General features: G+C 35.5%; 2 protein-coding genes and 1 long non-coding RNA gene across 3 annotated transcripts; 2 read left to right on the top strand and 1 right to left on the bottom strand.

Moving 5' to 3' along the window:
- Positions 1-3,240: 3,240 nt before the first annotated feature.
- LOC131636105 (uncharacterized) lies at positions 3,241-4,443 on the top strand. The gene has a single exon (XM_058906756.1). The coding sequence runs from the start codon at positions 3,241-3,243 to the stop codon at positions 4,441-4,443; it is 1,203 nt and encodes a 400-aa protein (XP_058762739.1).
- A 5,152-nt stretch (positions 4,444-9,595) lies between these two features.
- LOC131636104 (uncharacterized) lies at positions 9,596-10,702 on the top strand. Its single transcript, XM_058906755.1, has one exon. The coding sequence runs from the start codon at positions 9,596-9,598 to the stop codon at positions 10,700-10,702; it is 1,107 nt and encodes a 368-aa protein (XP_058762738.1).
- Positions 10,703-12,570: 1,868 nt separating this feature from the next.
- Positions 12,571-14,510, bottom strand: LOC131636114 (uncharacterized). The gene is made up of 3 exons (XR_009293962.1): positions 14,342-14,510; positions 13,855-13,942; positions 12,571-12,731 (listed from the first exon to the last, which is right to left on the bottom strand). It is a non-coding gene; the product is annotated as an uncharacterized LOC131636114 (long non-coding RNA).
- Between the last annotated feature and the right edge of the window lie 8,317 nt (positions 14,511-22,827).

Here is a 22,827-nt window from a genome sequence, read left to right as displayed (position 1 = left end):
CTTATAAATATACCGAGTCCGAAATATATTTATACTGAAAAACTAATGTCTTGTAAACATCTCTAACTAAAGAAATACATAAAAACACCAAGACAATGTCATCTAAATAAATCTCTCAAAATTAAAATTGCACTAAGTAACATAGTAAAACAAATTTGGTACAAACTTGAAAGCATTATGACTGCCTGCCTCTGTTTAATACTAATGCATCCTAAAATTACAAAATTAAACACTAACAACTACCAAAATAGTCATGTAAATATTCATGAGTACGACATATCTATAGAAATAATCTGCGACAGCTTACAATTAAGTCCAACAAGATAGTAATAGCTGCCAAAACTAATCCAATACAAATGTTATATATGGAGTTGAAGAATTCATTCACTTTTTCTTCATATCTTGTCTCTCAAAGCATCAACAAATTTCTCAATCCTCTACGAAAAATACAAAGGTTATATTTCAGAAATAATGAACAAACTTATGAAAGAAAGCTGCAAGGAAAAGTAGTTCTGTAAATTTTGATTTTGAAGGTAATTAATAATACTGAATTTGAAACCAAAGTTTCGAATAAAATGTAAACTTAATATGTACTAGTAGCAGTAATGCATGTGTCATCCGCATCCACTCACATAGTCTCTATATAAAAATTCCTAGTCTAGAAGAAATTGATAGATGACCAAACAAAGGTCAGATCTGTTTGCTTTCTTTTCTTCCGGGTTACAGTAGCCAAGGGTCTTTCCAGTTCTGTGTTCTCCATTTTTGGTTTAAACTCCTGATCTTAGGATCAGGGACCTTGGTGGAGGGGCGGAATTTGGGTCCGTTGGTAGCTGTGCTCAGAGCTCTGGTTTGCCGTTTTGTTTTCGCTGTGGACTCTTTTTAGGTTTTGGTTCTGTTCCGTTTCGGTCTGATGAGGCAAGCTGGTTATTTGAGGGGGGATGGTTGGGTGGATGTCAGGAAGAAATCTTTTAGATTTTGGTCTGCGAGATGGGATGTGTTCCCATTCAACGGTGGTGCAAAGAGTGCGGGAATGGGGACAATTTCTTCTTTCTACATATCTGAGTTTCCGGACTCCATCAAAGCCTGTGATCTGTTTGGGTTGTTTGGATGCATTGGTATGGTGGTCGAAGTCGCAATCTCCCCCAGAAGAAACAAGTTTGGGAAGAGGTTCGGGTTTGCGAGGTTCAAAGAGGTTTTGGATTCGAGGTTGTTGGCGATTTCCCTGGACAATGTTCAGATTGGGGGGAGAAAGATCCACGCTAACGAGCCTAGGTTTGAACATTCTGTTCCTCATGCCCATGGTAATGTGGTCAATGCGGTTGGTAGGAGGAGATTCAGGGAACAAGCTATTGGGGATGCAGATGGCTTCAAGAGGGCTCAATTGGTTACGGGTAGCAATGCTTTTAGGAGCAGAAACAGATCGTTCGCTGATGTGGTGATGGATAATAATCAGCGGCAGGAAGAGGTTTCTACAGGAACAGTGTCTTATTCTTCTTGCGTCGAGGCTAGACAGAGGCTCAATAAGGCATTTGTTGGAAAAGTTAACATTCCCGGTTTCACTTATTGTTTGCAAACTAAATTTGAAATGGAGGGGTATTACAACGTAAAAGCAACACCGATGGGGGATTTTCTATGTCTGTTGGAAGAATCGGAGGAGGGTACGATTGATAATTTCATTTCGGAAAAGGAATTGTGGTGGACTAATTGCTTTGAGTCGGTTTCCAAATGGGATGAGAGGGTGATGGATTCTTTCAGACCGGTGTGGATCATTTTTCGTGGTATCCCAGCTCACGCCTGGAATATGGATTTCTTCATCTTAGTAGCTAATTCCCTGGGCAAGTTCTTATCTGTGGACGATCACACTGCCAGTTGCCTTTTTTTCGACTATGCCAGGGTGAGAGTTTCGCTTCCTTTCGAAACTCGATTGCCGGATTGGATTTCGGTTTTGGTGGACGGCATAGCATATCGTATCAGACTGTCGGAGGAAACAACCGGTAGAGTTAACCTTGCTGATTCTTCTGTCTCAGAAAATTCAAGTTCTGTATCTACTTTTTCTGGTTCTAATCTGTCTCATTTTGTTGCCGCTTCGGAAGACGATATTGAAGAGTTTTCTTGCTCTGGGGGTCTGAAGGGCAATGTCATAAGGGGGGGCGGCAAAGACGCGTATTTGGGAGGTTCTCAGCCGGAGGTGGTAGGGGACGTGAGGCTGCCGGCTGAGGTGGTTTTGGGTAAGTCTGTCTCGGAGAAGAGAGACCGAGCTGAACCCACTGCTTCTTTCGTTTCGGAGAGCTCGATATCACCTTCAGAACCGGTTGACAGAGGAGAGGCAGTTCCTAGCTCTGAAGGAGATGCTGTTTGTGGTGGTGTGAATTGTTCTCAGTCCGTTTTCGTGCCGAATCTGAATCTTAATGTAAAGGACAGCCGTGCTTTGGTAGCACTCTCAGTCCAGCCCGTGAACCCAGCGGGAGTTTCAAGCGAGGATGGCAATTCGGTTGGCGGGGTTAGTTTGGCTTCCTTTTCCGATTCTGTGTTACAACAAGGCAACGTCGTCTCGAAGCGAGGGGCTGGTCATGCTGTGTTTTCTTCGTCTTGTCCAAAGATTACCGGGGGCTTTTTAGAAGCTGGTTTGAATCCATTGGTTGAACAGGAAGGAACTTTCGACGACGCCGTTAAATTGGTTAAAACTAGTAAGAATAAAAGGAGTAGGAAGGTGATTTATAAAAACTTGTCAGAATGTGGGGGATCTCTTCACAGTAGAACATTGAAAAACTTGTCCAAGGCGAAAAGCAAGGCAGCAGTTCCTGTTTCAGCAGGTGGGATTAAACAGAGGTGTGCTCTTTCAATGGGAGGCAGCAGAGGATTGCTTCCTTGCAATTCTGGCGCTTCTTCTGCCGGCAGTTATGGTAACTTTAGTGGCAGCAGTGACATTTGTAGGAACAACGGTAGGCAGTGGGGTTATTTAGATAAGGAAGCCGGGTCGAAAATATGGAAAGACATGGTTGAGTTGGGGGTGGTATCGAAGGGGGGCGTTTCAAATGTCATTGAGAGGATTGATGTTCTGGAAAATGAGGCGGCGTTGCGAATTGACGGCTCGAAGGAGTTTAACAAGTTGTTATCATGATTGTAGGGTCCCTAAACATTTGAGGGGGTGGGAATGCTCTTAAGAGAAGAAGAATTAGTTCTTTGGTGATTAAGAGCAAAGCGGATATTTTTTTCATCCAAGAGACAAAGTTAACAAAAATGCAAGACTTTGTGGCGAAGGGGTTTTGGAATGATAAAGGGATTGGGTTTTCGTATTCGAATTCTACGGGTAGATCGGGTGGCTTGATTACTTTGTGGAAGGAGGAGGGGCTAGAGGTTATTATGAGCTTTAAAGGTGATGGGTATATTGGTGTGAAAGTGAACAAGGATAACAATTTCTTTTACTTTGTTAATGTGTATTCATCGTGTGACATTGTTAAAAAAAGAATTTTGTGGAGTAAGTTGTTGGCTTTGAAAGAAGATTTCAATGATGGGGAATGGATTATAGGCGGTGACTTTAATGCTATAAAGTCAAGAGAAGAGAGGAAAGGTAGAGGAGTCTTATCTAATGCTAATGAGGCTATTGAATTTGCGGATTTTATAGAAAAAAATTTGTTGGTAGATGTTCCTTGCAACGGAAAAAAATTCTCTTGGTATAGCGGCGACGGTAAATCAATGAGTAGATTAGATAGATTTCTTGTGTCGGAGAAAGTGTTGAATGATTGGGGGGTGGTTGGGCAATTGGTGGGGGAGAGAGATATTTCCGACCATTGTCCCATTTGGTTAGAAGTTGACAACAATGATTGGGGTCCTAAACCATTCAAATTCAATAATGAGTGGTTTTCTCATGACTCTTTTTTCTCTTTTGTAGAGAATGAGTGGAAAAGCTTCATGGTGGAAGGAAGAGGGGATTACATCTTGAAACAAAAACTTCATCTTCTTAAAAGTCGGCTTAAATGGTGGAATAAGGAGGTTTTTGGAAGAATCGACTTGGAAATTCAAGAAGAGGTGAATGAGATAAATCGGGGGGATGAGTTGTTGGAGTTGGAGGGAGAGGATTTCAACTCGGATACTTTATTTGGTAGGAAGGAAGCAACGAGCCGTTTTTGGATGAAATTGAGAATAAAAGAAAACATGTTAGTGCAAAAAGCTAATTTGAAATGGTTAAGAGAAGGAGATTCTAATAGCGGTTACTTTCACAAAGTCATGAAGGAGAAAAGAAGACACAATCATTTAGGCCCCATCAATACTTCGGATGGGAGGTTGGATAAGGTAAAGGACATTAAAGATTTTGTGGCTAATCATTTTTCAAAAAAATTCGAAGAGGAGGAAGGGACGACGTTGTTTTTAGAAGGCATTAATTTTGATCGAATTAGTGAGGCGGACAAGATATGGCTTGAAAGACCTTTTCAAGAAGAGTAGATTAATGATGCTTTAAATAGTTGTGGGGGCACTAAAAGTCCGGGCCCGGATGGTTATTCTTTTCTTTTTATCAAAAGATGTTGGTCTTTCTTGAAAGAAGATTTCTTGAGATATTTTGATCACTTTTTTGAAGGTAAAGAATTGTCGAAGGCGGTTACTTCTTCTTTTTTGGCGTTGATACCGAAGACCGTGAATCCGCTTTCTTTGGATGATTATAGACCAATTTGTTTGGTGGGGTGCATGTACAAGTTCATGGCGAAGATGTTGGCGGGGAGATTGAAATTAGTGTTGAGTTCAATTATTTCGAAGTGCCAAAGTGCATTCGTTCCGGGTAGGCAATTGCTCGATGGGGTAATGGTGGCTAATGAAGTGGTGGATTATGCTAATAAAGAAGGTAAATCTTGTCTCCTTTTTAAAGTTGATTTTGAAAAGGCTTACGACAAAGTTTCTTGGAATTTTTTGAGACACTTATTTTTGAAAATGGGTTTTGGAGGAAAATGGAGGAGGTGGATGGAATTATTGGTTTTTAAAAGTGACATGTCGGTGGTGGTAAACGGGAGTCCTACTAGAGAGTTCATGGTGAAGAGGGGTTTAAGACAAGGTGATCCTTTATCGCCTTTTCTTTTTGTTATGGTGGCGGAGGCTCTTTCGAGATTGGTTCGCAAATCCATCGAGATTGGTGAGTATGAGAACTTTGTGATCAACCGGTCGTGTTGTGTGGATATTCTCCAATTTGCGGATGATACTCTCTTAGTTGGGGAAGGTTCGTGGAAACATGTTAAGGCGGTCAAGATTGTGTTGAGAGCTTTCGAATTGGTTTCGGGTCTTGGAATTAATTTTCATAAAAGCAAATTGATTGGGATTAACGTTTCATCCAACTTTTTGGAAGCGGCATCTTTGTATCTTTCTTGCAAACTTGAAAGCGGAAAATTCTATTTTCTAGGTATTCCTATTGGATTTAATCCAAGGAAGGAGAGCACTTGGAATCCGCTTTTGGAAAAGATGAAGCTTCGCTTGTTGGGTTGGAAAAACCGGTTTTTGAATCTTGGAGGAAGAATAACTCTATTAAAGTCTATCTTGAGCTCTCTAGCTATATTTACCATGTCCTTTTTCAAGATGCCGGCTAAAGTGGTGAATGAATTTACTAAATTGCAAAGCAATTTTCTTTGGGGAGGGGTAAGCGAGAATCGGAAAATTCATTGGGTTAGTTGGAGGAGTGTGACTTTGCCTTATTTAAAAGGAGGTTTAAATATTAAGGATTTAAATGATTTCAATTTAGCTCTTTTAAATAAGTGGAGGTGGAGAATTGCTAAAGGGGGGGAGGCTTTGTGGTTGGATATTTTGAAGGCGCGTTACGGTGATCTTAATGTGCAACTTTGCGGTGGCGAGAATTTAATCAAGGATTCTTCGTCCTCATTTTGGTGGCCTGACTTGCTAAAGGTTAGTAAAACGTCTCCTTTTCATAAAGATCCCTTTATTGAGAATTGTTGTTTTAAAGTGGGTAATGGGTGTAACACACCGTTTTGGGAGGCTTGTTGGTTAAATGATGCTTGTTTGTCGGATGTTTTTCCGGAACTTTATGCTATTTCTTTGTTGAAAAATGTTTCCGTGGCGGTTATGGGAGGGTGGAATGATGGTATTTGGAAATGGGGGGATTTGGGCATTTCGGAGGAAGAGGCGGTTGAGGTAGGATTATTTTCTAAGCTAATGTCATTACGGAATTACTTAGAAACTTTTGAGGGGTGTAGTTCGGAGAAGGATTCCGTGTGTTGGAATTGTGAGAAGGATAAGTGCTTTTCGGTATCATCTTGTTATAGTCGGTATGCTAGCCGGCGTGTTCCTTTTGGTCCTATCAATAGGAATGATGATGTGTTGGAAAAGATTTGGAAGATGGAGGTCCCTTTCAAAATAAAGGCCTTTGCTTGGAGACTTTTTGTGAATAGGCTACCAACCAAAGATTTATTGAAAGTTAGAGGTATTGCCTTGCCCGCTTCTAATTTATTTTGTGTTTTCTGTGGATTACATTTGGAAGATAGAGACCATATTTTTATTAAATGTAATGTTATTAAACTTGTTTGGAAAGACATTGGTGAGTGGGTGGATTATTCGGGATGGAAGGAAGAAGATTGCATTCCACTTTTTAAGGAATGGTATACCATGAGTTGTATGAGAAGAATCAAAGAAGGTAAATTGGGGGTGTTATGGTTGGCCACTTGTTGGATAATTTGGCTAACTAGAAATAGTTTTTGCTTTAGTCAGGAGGTTTGGAATGTAAATGATATTGTGTGGAAAATCAAGATCTTAGTGTGGAGATGGTCTTCTTTTGGAGATATTACATATTCCAATTGTAACTTTTACGATTTTTGTAAAGACCCGGTGTCTTTTTTATCGTAATTGTAATTGGTTTGTAATATTGTTTTTTTTTGTCGGACTTGTTCCGGTTTTGTGTATCAAGGTTGGAGAACCCTTAGTTCTCTCATTAATATATTTCTTGCTTACACAAAAAAAAGATGACCAAACAATTTGACAACATAATATGTAAATCATATATAAGGGAGAACTAAGAGTTCTCCAATGTATAATTGTTTTTATTTTTACTATGAGAAGATAAAACTTGAAATCATTCATTGTACATGTGATTTAATTTACTCTTTATGCATGTGCTTCAGTCTACTATGAAATCTGCAACATAATTTTAAAATACTAATAAAACTGACTTACCGATTCAAATATATTAACCATCGGTTCTCCCAGTTGCATCTTCAAGATCATTCTACTTGGATATATCATATATGCATCGATTTGATTACTGTTTTCACGTAACAATAAAGCCAATTAGGAGTAAAGTAACCTGCCTATCACATTGAAATTCTTTATCAAGTCACAATGAATCTTTAGTGAGGGAAACATTAGTTGTTACTTGAGTCATCTTCAGCCATTTGTTTATGGACTTGTCTCTAAAGTTGAAAATCTATAAGATATAATCATTTAAAATATCAGCCAAGCGACATGAATATGAAGATAAAGAGTACATCATGTTTATGATAGGAATGCAGGTAACACACAAAAGTTGAATCAATCGATATATTTAAAAATTATTGATTATTGACATGGAGAAGCAATACATGTAGATATACCGGTTTCATGATGACTAAGGAACATGTTCATCAAAAGAAAATTTAGTGCAAATTCTGCTAAAAGAAACTAATTAAATATATAATAGAATACACTTCTAAGTATCAGCCATAGGATGTCCACAACTCAAATGGAAAAGAGGACTGAAATTCTTGAAAAGTTGAAACATATTTTAAAATTCTGTTTCTGTAGCTTACCATCACGATTTTCTTAGTTTACATATTTCACATTTTGTGAGAATGTATATAGAGAGGAAACTAAACCAATTGCCCGTAAGAATCAAAAGAGTTTTGGAGGAATAAGTCTATACTTTGGTAATCATATTTATTTCAACTTAAATCAAACATAATTTGAACATTTTACAGCCTCCTTAACCTAGAAAAAAAACTTTCATATCCTCTTTAAAATCCTCCATCTAACATACCCTAAACTCATTAATCATAGATATTATTTATACATAAGTGGATCAAAAAGAAGACATGAACATAAATGAAAATGTAAGAAAATGAGAACTACTTGAGTTTTATTAGGACCATGAACAAAAACTAGAACATGATCAACAAGACATCGAGAAGGCTTCTTCCCCGCCATCAACATTTTTTGAAATGATCACAAACTTATACAACCCACTACATTTCGGGGAAGATAATATAAATTAAGAGTTAAGATAGAAAACCACAAGACCAATAACGCCAAGAGGCAACTTAGGGAATTGTTTTGAATTTTTGTTGTCAGAGTTAACAGAGTATCCAAGATAAGCATAATGGAAACTTGATATTTAAAAAACTTGGGAAACTCACATTATATTTTTTCAAATGAAAGTTTGATTCTCAAATGTTTGGGGTGAAAGAAAACCAAAAAAGTTTGTGATAAGTCAACAAAACCTATGCATAAGTCAACAAATGTTAAGATGAAAGAAAACAAAATTTGTTATAGCCATTATTTCAACCAAAAAAGCGAACAAAATTTCAACAATAGTAGACTAATAGTAATAGTTCTGTGATCTATTCAGGACATGAGTTAAGAAGAAGGGTCCCCATTGGCTTCTTGATAATTCTCTATCTCATTCCTCTTTAAGGCATTAGCAATAGCCTGGAAAGGAATTTTGGAGGCAAGGCTGATTTCATATGTCTTGGAACGGAAGGAGAAGAGAATTATCAAGTAGCCAATTAGGGTGCTTCATATTATACTGAGGCAACATGCTGCCAAACAGTGCGTGGTTTTCATAACCTAATATATATATATTTTATTTATATATATATATTAAGTTATGAAAACCACACACTATTACCTCAGTATAATATGAAGCACCCCAACTGGCTACTTGATAATTCTATTCTCCTTCCGTTCCAAGACATATGAAATCAGCCTTGCCTCCAAAATTCCTTTGCAGGCTATTGCCAGTGCCATAAAGAGGAATGAGATATAGAATTATCAAGAAGCCAATGGGGACCCTTCTTCTTAACTCATGTCCTGAATAGATCACAGAACTATTACTATTAGCCTATTATTGTTGAAATTTTTTTCTCTTTTTTGGTTGAAATAATGGCGGTAACAAATTTTGTTTTCTTTCATCTTAACATTTGTTGACTTTGTATAGGTTTTGTTCTTTTGTTGACTTATGTATAGGTTTTGTTCTCTGGTTAATAGATCATATTTTTCAGTTTTATTGTGAAATGTATTTCTTTGGGGGGAAGAGTTACCCTTGTAAATGCGGTTTTAAATGCCATACCAACCTTCACGTTATCGTTTTTTAAAGCTCCGGGTAAGGTGTTACAAGAGATAATTAAGAAGGCTTCAAAGTGACTTTTTATGGGAAGGGAGGGAGGTTAAAAAGTGTATACATTGGGTGAAGTGGAAGTATGTGTGTAGACCGAAAGATAAGGGTAGGCTTGGTGTGAGAGATGTGGCGGAAGTTAACAAAGCTCTTCTTTTGAAATGGAAGTGGAGAATTTTGAGAGAGGATAATGCTATATGGAGTAGATTCATTTCGTTGAGATATCATTGTCATAAACTCATGATGCAAGTTCCTAATGGAGACATGAGTAGAAATGACGATTCAATTTGGTGGAGAGACATTTCTAACAATAACTTGTTAGATGATTTTGTTGATAGCGGTTTTACCGGTTGTTTTTTGTCTTGTTGTAAAAATGGTAAAAATATTCTTTTTTGGCATAGTTTGTGGTTGGGAGATCAATCTCTTCGTGAGCGTTATCCGGATGTGTTTGATTTGTCAACCATTAAAAATTGTGCGGTGGCGGATGTGTTGGTATGGAACAACGGAAAGCGCCATTGGGCGTTGGAGGCCTTATTTAATGGAGGAGCTGCCATTGCACTTTCGCACGGGACAGCAGCCGTTTTGCCGACCGGGGCAGCCATGGTCTTAGCAAATGGGGCAGCCACTTCTACAGCGTTTGCGGCAGCCCGGGGGCTGCCCTCTTGGGCCCGTTTTTGTGACGATTTAAACGCTTATACCCCGGTAGAATTGGAGGAGGATAGCTTCATGTGGCGCATCAATTCGGAAAAGGAGTTTTCGGTAAGAAGTGTTTCTAATATTGTTAATGGTTTCAAATCTTTTGTGTGGCCTAGCCACTTGATCAATTTGTTGAAAGTGATGTGGGAGCTAAAAATTCCTCCTAAAATTAAAGTCTTTACTTGGAGATTCTTCATTGGAAAAATTCCTTCCATAGATGAGTTATTGAAAAGAGGAGTTTCTAGCATCATTAACAAAGATTGTGTGTTTTGTGGCAACCATCCGGAAGTGATTTCTCATCTCTTTTTTAATTGTCATGTGGTGAAGGAAATTTGGAACCAAATGTATGGTTGGGTGGGTATAAAGGAGGTATTGAACGGAGTGGAATTTTTGGATTACGGAGTCTTACAAGATAAGGTGAAAAATGTTAATCATAGGGTGAAGATAAACATAATTTGGATTGCTATCATTTGGTGCATTCGGATTATGCGAAACTCCATTATCTTCAAGGGGGAAGTTTTTTGCTATGATGTGGTTTGTTCCAATATCATCTTCCTTTCGTGGAGATGGTTGTCTTTTGATTATCCTAAGTTCAATGCCACTTACTATGAATGGTTTAAACTTCCTTTATCTTGTTCAAACGCTATTTAGCGTCTCTTTGTAAGGGTTGCACCCCTAGTGCGAGCTTTATAATGAATTGCTTATTAAAAAAAAACAATATCGGAAACACCTATACCTATAAAATGACATGTGTTTGTTGCAAGCATTCTTATGGTTGGTATCAATATGATCATAAAGATGCAAGTTAAATGACTGTTGATCAAAATAACCATAGTAAGCAAATAAGATATTCAACCTCACACACCTGATTGTTGACAATACTTACACAATGTCGTCGTTCCTGATTTCTCTGTGTTAACGAATATCTCACTCTCTTCATTTTTGAGCCTGTCGTTCTTTCTTTCTGTGTCAATAAAAATTCACATACACAACAAAGGAAATACGAAGAACAGAAACAACAAACTGAATACAGAAATCAACAAATCGATGGGTTTTAATAAATTGCAACTAATATTGGTATTGGATTACTGATCCAACAAAGAAAAAGCAAGAATCCATTGAAAATCAAGATGATGCCGTCTAGAGGAACCATTGATATTGCATCATTTATATATCCCATTAGGCAAGGGTATTGAACCGGTATATGCCCTATGCCAGAATAACACGGAGATGACTGAGGCAGTTTGAAACTGTTTTGAGCCATGATTTCCTACTACCAGTATGGTGGCTTTTCCATAAATTGGCATTGAAAATAATTAGTTTTATTGGAACAACAAATACTAATAAAGTAATGTAGGTAAATTTTATTAACTGAGTCAAGAGCTAAAAATAATTAATATTTCTTGCTTATAATAGGAGAATTAATAAGAGGGAAATAATAGGAAAATTTTATTAATTGAGTCAAGAGCTAAAAATGAGAGAGAGAGAGAGAGAGAGAGAGAGAGAGAGAGAGAGAGAGAGAGAGAGAGAGAGAGAGAGAGAGAGAGAGAGAGAGAGAGAGAGAGAGAGAGAGATTTTAACGGTGAGAAATAATGTTGAATGTTGAATGATATTGCACGGAGAGAAAGTAGAAGAGGAAGAGATTGGTTACTATTAAATGACATTTTATAACAATCAGTATTTCATCCCATGGGTGCTCATGCCAATTAATTTTTATTGAATGTATAATGTATAAATAAATTTTTTAATATATATTGAGAATAAAATAATAAATATTAGTATATTATAAATTTAAGTAATTCATATAATAAATTTAAGTAATTCATATAATAAATTTAAATATACTGTATTAATGGTAATAATCCTAACTATTGTTGTCAAATTTTCTTTTAAATAACAACTCTGGTAAACTTCTCCATATATAGTATTGGTCCCTCCCATTAAAATGACTCAACGATTGGCTACTTCCATTAATTTTTCCCAACTCGTTTATTCTTCACGGCAACTCGTTTCATTCTTCTTCTTCACTAAACTCGTTCCATTCATCAACGAAACAAATTCCACCTAAGTCTCTGTTTGTGGAAATTAACTCGAGGGACAAAATGTTTCGACGGAAAAAATTACAAGAACTATTATTTGAAGGAATTTTTTTGAGGAAATAAAATTGAATATTACCCTATTTACAGAAGCTAAAAATATATTTAGCCATATATAATTCGCCATCACTTTGAAAATCATTAATTTCAAAACATACCTTGAATCTAGGATAAAAATAGAAAGGAAGATAGATTAAATGATTTTTGCTAGCAATATATAATCTATTGCGGGCACACGCGGTTTGATGCAGGTTGATCCGACCATTGCAGTGGTATGATGCGGTCGTTGCGGCGTTATAATGCGGTTTTAAATGTGATTTACGATCACACCGCCATTACGATCTGATGCAGATGCGGACACTACCGCAACCGTTATATTGCGGCAACAACCGATGATGCGGTCCGCAATTTAAAACCATACATGAAAGGGAAAGAAGACGGAGTGACAGAGAGCAGAAATATTACAATAGTGACATAATTTTCCAACATACACCTTTAGTCAAGAAGGAAAAAAACAGACCTTAGTCCTTTTGGGTAAGTGCTGCAAAGCTCAATAACCAAAACTAAATTGGTGGAAGCAGCAGCTATATGAAAAACCAAACAATGATTAGAAGTATAAAAAAAGAAAAGAAATTATTTTGGAAACAAAACTTAAGTAAAGTGGAGGTTAGTTACCTGTGATTAGGGGTGCTCATGGACGGTTATTATCCATAACCAGTCCATATCCATATATTATCCATTTAGCATAACCGGATTTTAAAACCAATTGTCATAATCGGATTTATTTTTTCAAAACCGGTTATAAACCGGTTATATCCATAACCAGATTTAATAACCGGTTTTAAATTTAAAAATTTCATTTTAAAAATATAATTTAAAATGAAGTTATTAAAATAATTTTTTTTTGGAAAATCGACTTTTCATATTTTTTAAAGACACGATTTTTCAAAAAAACTCGAATTTTTTGTTTTTCCAAAATACTCGATTTTTTGTTTTTACGGAAAAAAAACTCGATTTTTTTCGTGTTTCCGAAAAAAAACTCAATTTTTTTGGGTTTCCGAAAAAACTAGATTTTTTTGATTTTTCAAAAAAACTCGATTATTTCGTTTTTTCAAAAAAAACTCGATTTTTCATTTTTTCAAAAAAAAAAACTCGTTCTTTCATATTTCTGAAAAACTCAATTATTCGTGTTTCCGAAAACTCAATTTTTCATTTTTTTTTCGAAAAAAACTCGATTTATCATCTATTTTAGAAAAACTCAATTTTTTCGTATTTCCAAAAAACTGAATTTATTCGTATTTCCGAAAAAATCGATTTTTTCGTATTTTAAAAAAAACTCGATTTTTCAATTTTTCAAAAAAACTCGATTTTTCAATTTTTCAAAAAAACTCATTTTTTTGGTATTTTCAGAAAATTCGATTTTTCCGAACTTTTGAAAAACTCGATTTTTCATTTTTATGTTTTTATTTTCTTTCTGCAAAATATTTTTAAAATTTATATTTTTTTGTGATTTAAAAATAATAGACCAATTAAATTTTTATGTTGGATATGGTTATCCAAAATATGGATTTGGTTAAAACCATATTAATAATATATCCAAAATATGGATTTGGTTAAAACCATATTGATAATTAACCGGTTTTTAATAACCGGTTATGGATATGGATATGGATAAATCCAATAACCGGTTTATTTGAACATCCCTACCTGTGATCCATCACGGATACAACTGGATACATTGTCACAAATGGCATGAGTTTCAGAGCGTTGTGTTTTATGTCATTTCACAAGAGATCTGAAAATTTGAATGAATTTAAAAGAATTAGCAATTTTGGATTTAAAATTAGGGTTTTAAAGAAGAGGTTTTATGTTTGAAACCTAAATAGAATAAAATATCAAAATAGAGAAGAGGATTCACGGTACTTTTCGGTGCCGGTGAAGGTGCCAAAAATGTTAAAATGAGAAATCATACACATAAAGGTCACAAATTGATTTGTAAAGTCTATAGAGAAATTTGAAAGAGAGAGGAAAGAAAGGTTAATGCGGTGGATCTTTACTTAGTGTAAGACTAGAAGAGGAAGGGGAAGAGATTGGTTTTTGAAAGCATATTATTTCATAGGTATAATGAGATAATATTAGACATTTTCTACCAATGCATCGACATCGGCATGTGATTAATCAAAAAAATGAATACCTTCCCATAAAAAACATCATCAGTGATCCTTTTATTCAAAGGCTGATCAACGTGGATACGTTCCCATAAAAATGTATCAGTTGGAACAGTAAAATGCTGATATTTTCATACTCTCGCAACAGTTTATTTTTTTTACTCGTGATAATTGGGATTGAAAATGAAAAGATGATAAAACTGGAATCAAAGAAAAATGAGAGCATTTGTTGAGAGATTGAAAAATTGAATGAAGAGCAATGAGCAGATGAAAGAAAATGAGTGGTTACGATTAGGAAGGAAATAAGGAAAATTCAGAGGAATTGTTGTGTCGTGTGGTTTTTTCTTTCTTCTCCCTATAGAGTAGGCATACAATGCGGATGCGGAAAATATGGGTGAGATAGTGAGAAATAATAGGATATTTTTATTAAATGAGTCAAAAGCTAAAAAAAATTAAGAAGAGAGAGAGAGAGAGTTTAACGGTGAATGTTGAATGATGCTCGAGAAGAAGGGACTGGTGTTGGCAGTGGCTATTAATTTATTGGGTTTTTATTTTCAAGTTTATCTAAACTAACAATTTATAACTATAAATTTGTTAAATAAGTATTTATAATTTTTCTTATTAATTTAGACTAATATAGGCTCATATTGAAAGTTTTTATAGAAATTTGATTATTTTTTTTGATTTATATTTAAATTAGAAAATCTTACAAAATTTATAAATATATTAAATTAACTAATTAGTTATTTTTTATATATAAATATATCTGTTTGATTTTTGTTTATTTATTTTTATAAAATTATATATAATTCTAAAGAATAATAATTATAATATTTTAATTAATATTTATGACACCCCCGAATATTTTAAGTAAATCCGCTACTGATTATATCACAAAAGAATATATCTATGATAAAAAAGAATAAGTGTATAGATATGCATAAAGAAGAAGGGGAAATACACAAAGAATAAAAATTTATTTATTTTCTTTATAATTTATTTTTAAAATTATTTTACACCACTGGTTTTATTTTCAAAGAATAAATGGAGGTAAAGTCACATGAAAAGTCAAAACTTAAATAAAATCAATATGGTTGTTTTCTTTTTGTAAATCCAAGAATATTAGCAAAAGTAAGTTGGGGTGTATTTGGATAGCTATTATTTCGAGTTCTTAGTCGTACTAGAATGATATATTGTGAAAGTTGGCCCCAGATTTCTTCGAACTCAGGACCTCAAGGAAAGCACGCCCTTAAAGCCCAAGCTCTACCGCTAGACCAACCCTCTCGGGTTTGTGTCATGAGGTTATAATATGAGCAGCTAAAATGTTTTAAGTTTTAACTTATTTGAAGAACTAATTTTAGTCTTTTGGATTTTTCTATAATTTTAAAAATAATGGCTTGAACAAATGGTTGCTGAGAGTGTTGAGCAAGAAGGAATAGAACTTAATTCCATTGAATTGAATCACTTTTATACCTCATATTATTATCTAAATTGCACAACTCAATCATGGTTGTGGTTTTACAAATGTTTCTCTCTCACAGGTCTTGTGTCTAACTCCTCTATCCCGCGAATCGTGTCTATATGATGTCACGAAAAGCAGACTATAATAAGTTTTTTTCCAAAACCTTTCGCATTACAATAACAAGAAGTTCAAGCATACTAAGATACAATAAGTTAACAAGTAACAAAAAATTAATAGTCTAATAGTCTATTATATGAGATACAGTGAATTAGTATTGTAAAAGAGAGGTTTTAGATTTGAAGTATAAATTGAACAAAATATTAGAATAGAGAACAAGATTACTGCAGTTGTACTTTTCGTGTGTCAGTGACAATGTCCAAATAAGAAATCTTACGATAAAAGAAATTTATAAAGAAGTTTGACCATGAACAAAGGTTAGACGTTGATCTCTGGCATATACTTAGCAGTGAAACAAAAATGTGAAAACCTAGATGGACATATCCCTACAGCTGCTCCAACCAAAAAAAAAAAAACAGGTAAAAACTGAAACCCTAACTCTTAGTTCATATTACTTGGAAGTGGCTTCTTCGTTCCTTGCTTGTAGAACGGAATCACAAAATTTCAAATTTCTTGGAATTATGATCGATTCCAATTCGAGAAGAGTTAGCACTTGGAAACCTTTGGTGGATAGAATAAGCAGGCGGTTATGTTCTTGGAATGGTAGGTGGGTTAGTTTTGGCGGGAAATTAACTCTTATAAAGTCGGTTTTGAGTTATCCTTTTACTAAGCTCCTTTGAAGGTTGTTAGGGAGATTAAGAAAATTCAAAGTAATTTTTTGTTGGGAGGAACGGAAGGGAAAAGGAAAACACATCGGCTAAATTGAAACGATGTTTATTTGCCGGAGGTTGACGAAGGTCTTGGATTAAAAAGAAGGGATGATTTTAACAAGTCTCTCCTTTTTAAATGGAGATGGAGAATATTAGAATCAACCAATTCTTTATGGTATCGCATATTGAAGGCTAAGTAGAAGATGTCAAATTAAGAGCTGTTAATGCCGGTAAAAAGATAACGTATAGTGGTGGTAGCTCGGTTTGGTGGGCAGATGTTTGTTCGGTGGGGAAAAACATATCGGATGACTTTTTTCTAGCTGCTGTAAATTCCAAGTGGGGGATGGTTTTTCTTCCTCGAATTGGGTGGATGGCGAACTCTCAAGACTGTTTTTCGGGTTCTATATAATTTTTCAAAATTGCAGAAAGTTTTTACAGCTTGCATGGGAGGTTGGGAGAACGGATCTTGGAGGTGGAACAACCTCGGTGTCGCTCCGGCGGCTGCTGTTTCGTGCGCTGCAGACTTACTGGCGCTGAAGAACTTGCTGCCAGCCACGGTTCATCCAGCAACGGGGTCCGACAGGACTGTCTGGCAGCCATCCGGTGATGGCGTGTTCTCGGTTTCCTCGTGTTACGCGGAGCTAAGAAAAAGGTACATCCCTTTCGGTCCAAATAATCGTTATGACGGAGCTTTCTCTGTTATTTCGAAAATGGAAATGTCATTAAAAGTGAGAGCATTCGATTGGCGTTGTTTTATTAACAGGAATCCTTCTAAGGATTTGTTGGTGAGTAGAGGTATTATGAATCATATATTTCTTCAAATATTCATCGTGTTTTTTGTGACGAATTCTCGGAATTCTTGAGTCATGCGTTGTTATATTGTAGTAAGGTGGAGGTGGTTTGGAAGGAGATGGCCGAATGTTGGGTTTGACATTTGATAATATGATAGATTTTAAAGAGAGTGTTGCCAAGTGATGCTCTTCTTATCGGAGTTTGAACATAAAAATAAAGGAAGGCTATTGTTTGGAGCTTGTGGTTGTGTAGGAATGTGATTATTTTCAAGAATAACGTTTGGAATGCTAGGGATGTCGTTTGGAGTTGTAAAGCGTTAATTTGAAGGTGGTCCTTTATCGGGAAAATTACTCAATCCAATTATAATTTCTATGAATTTAGAAAAACCATTTGCTATATTTAAGTTAGAGTTCATTTGGATAGTAATTTTCTTCTCTTTTAGCTTATTGTTAGCCTCCTTTTGTAATCTTGGTGAACTCTTGGTCATTTAATATATAAATTGGGAAAATGGATCATAGAGGACACGAAGAAGAGTAAGCAAGAGTTTTTATATTATATGCTCTAACAACCTAATATTCAAATACGCATAGATGCAACCTTGTTATTGGTGCTTACCATTTACAACTTGCTTGCTTGACCGTAAGGATAGTGATACCGAGTCAATAAACCCAATACATTTAATATAAAAAGAAAAAGATTATCATTTTTTTATGAAATTTGTTAGGATATTAATGATTAAAAAAGATGTGTGTTTTTCTTAGAACATTACTGTAAAAATAATAATATAAAAATAATACTTACTACCTTTTTAAAAAAATCTTATGAGACAATTATTTTATATAGAAATTTTTAAATATTTTTAGTCACATTTAATACCGAAAATACAAAAGTTGTTAAATCTCTTAATAATTTAAAGCAGCACATTTAAAAATAATTTTGTAATTATATCTACTACATATTATCCTTTAATTATTTTTTTTATTATTTATCTTAAATATAAAAGTTATTAAGACACTTAATAATTTTTAGCTCTAAAACGGAGATCAATTATATAATTTGCTATATTTATTTTATTTCAATATAAAATTTAATTTTTTTTTTAGTAATCAAGATATTATAAAAGGGAGAACTAATGGTTCTCCAACCCGATTACAAAAGAGACGGATAAAATCGACAAAAGAAAATTATATACCAATTACAATTACGAGAGGAAGAACAACGGCTCCTTACAAAACTCGTAAAAAGAGTAATTGGATCGAGTAATATTCCCACAAAAGACCACCTCCATGCCAAAAGCTTAATGTTCCAAACGGTGTCGTTAACATTCCATAATTCATTCCGGAAACACACACCGTTTCTAACCAACCAAATGGCCCAAGAAGTAGCAAGCCAAATAATCCCCAATTTTCTTTCTTTCACCATATTCACACTAAAAAATAAGTGTCAATCCATAAAATTCGACAAACACTCTTCACTAACACTAGCCCCTTTACCCACCCAACAAGCTATTTCATCCCAAATTTTCTTTACCACCCCATAATTAAAAAAGAGATGATTCCTACTTTCCAAACAATTACCACAAAAAGTACATTAAAGATTCTCAAGAGGAAGATGCATACCTCGAATCTTCAAAAGGTCCTTTGTTGGTAATCTCTTTAGAAACAACCTCCAACCAAAAGCCTTTATCTTAAAAGGGACCTCCAACTTCCAAATCAAACCAAACTCACCTTCATGAATATTAGGAGGACCAAAAGGAAATCTAATGGAATCGTAGAAGGAATAACACGAAGCTACCGAAAAGGAATTTTCGGAATTTCCGGTCCACACCACTTTGTCTTTTTCGGGATTCCACCCCTTAAAATCCTCCAAACTCATCCTCAAATTGCATAAATCTTCCACGATAACGGGATTAGTCAAAAGAGCCTCGGAAACTCCAAAATCACCCCAAATCCAAACACCATCCGACCATCCTCCTATAGCCGCAACCGAAACTTTCTTCAAGAAAGAAAATTCATACAAAACCGGAAAAGCTTCTTGCAAAGGAGTACCATTCAACCATTTTGATTCCCAAAATGGTGTAATAAATCCATTATTAATAGAGAAATTACTACACTCGACAATAGGATCCAAAGAAAAAGAAGAACTAACGTTAAACAAGTCTTTCCACCAAAAGGAGCAAGAGGAAATACCTTTAGAACCCTTACCACCACAAAAAGTAAAAGCAGATATGTCTCCATACCGAGCTTTCAAAACGTCTAACCACATACCGTCATTCCCTTGAAGGATCCGCCACCTCCACTTGTTAAGAAGAGCCAAATTGAACAACTCGATATTTTTTACTCCTAAACCCCTCATCTCAAAAGGTAAAGTCACTTCCTCCCACTTCACCCAATGAATCCTCCTCTTTTCCTCCATTCCTCCCCACAAAAATTTACTTTGCAAAGCTTTAAACCTTTTGACCACTTTTTTAGGCATTCTATAAAAAGACATAGTGAAAATGGTCAAAGAGCTAAGCACGGACTTTAAAAGAGTGATTCTACCTCCCAAATTCAAGGAGCGGTTCGTCCATCATTTAAAACGATTCTTCATCTTTAACAAAAGAGGGTTCCAAGTGGCATCCTTCCTCGGGTTGAAACCTATAGGAATACCAAGAAAATAAAAGTTAGGATTCTCCACCTTACAAGTGAGAAGGAAGGATGCCGCCTCCAAAAAACTCCTATTAGTATTTATGCCAATCAACTTGTTTTTGTGATAATTGATACCAAGCCCGGAAACTAATTCAAAAGCCCGAAGCACCGCCTTTATCGCCCAAAAATGTTTCCAATTTCCATTCCTGACGATAAGAGTGTCATCTGCAAATTGGAGAACATCAACACTACAAGAACCCTAAATAGTAAACCTCTGAAATTCCCTCACTTCGATAGATTTTCTAATTAAACCCGAAAGGCCTTCTGTAACACCCTTCTAAACCCCGCGGAAAATTAACACCAAAATCAGAGTAAAACATGAAAAGGGTATTACAACTCCAATAAAATAAATAAATATTCATGTCATGCCATAAAAGGAACGATAAACCAAAAATTATTCAGGTAGCATGTTAACACAGCGGAATATTCTTAACAACTAAAGAATCAAACATCCGGAGTCGGAGACTCATGATTCAACCATAAACTGTAAACAAAACAAGAGTTTATCAGCCAATTCTAAAATAACGTCCCCAGTGTTACACGGCCAGAGCATGACACAGATCCAACGGACTCTAACGAACTACTTGACGAGCTAATCCTCACCAAGTACACAAGCTACTCCTCAAACTGAAAAATAACAACAGTAAGGGTGAGTGTCATTCGCATTAACAAATGTTATAGGAATATAAACAATACAACTTCGTCCATACATTATTCACCCAAATCAATTATATTCAGATAGCATAGCAACATTCATCAATGCAATCATCCATACCAATGCACACAAATTATAACATTGGACAACTTTCATTCATGTTATAATTATACACAACAACCTAATGCAATGCAACTAAATGCATGTGGTACCAAGCATTGGATAACCCATCTCACCAATCCACCACCATAAAGATTCGGCTACTTCTCTCACTAATTCCACACGATGGGAATTAGCTACCGCTGTCCCACCACCATAAGGGATACAACCCACAACATGATTATGAAATGCATGCATCAACCACGACATGCGCATCATTAACATCCACCAACGATTCATAATCATTTATTCACAACACACAAGCATAATAATATCACAACCATTTGATATTTACCACAACATAATACATTTAACACAACAATATATTATCACCTCAGCAATCATACTAGCTAAAACACCGCATAGCATGTTCGTACTGTTACTCAATCTACCACCAAATACCAATTCTCAAAACCAAGAAAAATGATTTTAAGTTATAACTCCCTAATATAATTCATAAAACAGGGGATTAATTCATCTAACGGGTTCTCGAAACGGCGCACAGAAAGAATTAACGGTTTAAAAGTTAAGGTTATTTAAAATAAATATTTTTCAAAAAGCTTCAGTGGTAACCGGTTACTTAAATGATGTAACCGGTTACATCACTGACAGTAACTTTTATTTTTCAATTTCGCCCAGTGGTAACCGGTTACCTAAATGATGTAACCGGTTACATCATCGCGAAATGCAGTTCTTCGCTTATTTGAGACCATGTAATCGGTTACCTCCCTCATGTAACCGGTTACATTACTGATATAGAAGAAAAATCACTTTTCTGCAGCACTTCATTCATTCCAAGTGCGAACCCAATCATACCAAAACGTCCAAAATCTTATCACCGCACAAAAATGCACATTTACACATACTTCAAACAGGTTCTAACATCAATATCCAACATCAATCATCATTCACGATAGTCCAATTGCATCACACACCATAAATTGAACTTAAACTCTACAAAACCCCAAACACCGACATATAATCCAATTCAGAATCCTAACATACGAATTCAATCGAATCATTCATAATACTCATAATAGAGGTTAATGAGAAGAATCCCCCCTTACCTCGATGTCGAATTCTTGGATACTCTTGCTCTTCGCACTTGCTCTTCTCCCAATTTCACATTCAGCCTTCTTTTCTCCTTTTTGGTTCTCTTTTCACAAAATCTTCCTTTTTTCTATTTTATGAAAAATATAATCTTTGTTTAGTAAAAGGCTTTGCAACTGACACACCCCCCAATTGCTACTCGCGACACTGGCCCTTTAGCCTCATTAATCCATATTTCTCAAATAATTCAATTAATTCTAATATTTAATTAAAAAATTAATTAAATTAAATAAAGAAATTTATGGGGCGTTACACCTTCCGCAACTATCACAAAAAGGAAAGGAGAGAGAGGGTCTCCTTGTCTCAAACCTCTAGAAACACTAAACTCCTTCTTAGGACTCCCAGTTACGAGCACCGACATATTACTAGTAAATATCAAAGCTTCCATCCATTTCATCAATTTTTCCCCAAAACCCAACCTTTTAAGCATATAACGTAAAAAACTCCAACTAACCTTATCATAAGCCTTTTCGAAATCAACTTTAAAGAGAATACACTTACTATCTTATTTTTTTGCATAATCCACCACTTCGTTTGCTACTAACACACCATCTAGCAATTGTCTACCGGGAAAAAAGGCACTTTGACAAGCGGAAATGATCGAATTAAGAACTCCTTTAAGCCTCCCCGCCAAGAGCTTCGCCACCACCTTATATAAACAACCCACCAAACAAATAGGTCTATAATCATCCAAGGAAATGGGATTAAGGGATTTCGGGACTAAAGTCAAAAAAGAAGAAGTAATGGCCTTCGATACGGAATTCCCACCAAAAAAGTAATTGAAAAAGCGAATGAAATATTCTTTAATGAAATGCCAACA

Source organism: Vicia villosa, unplaced genomic scaffold, assembly GCF_029867415.1.
Source record: "Vicia villosa cultivar HV-30 ecotype Madison, WI unplaced genomic scaffold, Vvil1.0 ctg.001633F_1_1, whole genome shotgun sequence".
Taxonomy (NCBI): Eukaryota; Viridiplantae; Streptophyta; class Magnoliopsida; order Fabales; family Fabaceae; genus Vicia; species Vicia villosa.
The sequence above is the reverse complement of the archived record's forward strand: the minus strand, read 5'-3'. Positions and strand labels throughout refer to the sequence as shown.

Coding starts and splice junctions, on each gene's coding strand:
- LOC131636104 (XM_058906755.1), top strand. CDS start 9,596: ATGATGCAAGTTCCTAATGGAGACATGAGTAGAAATGACGATTCAATT.
- LOC131636105 (XM_058906756.1), top strand. CDS start 3,241: ATGCAAGACTTTGTGGCGAAGGGGTTTTGGAATGATAAAGGGATTGGG.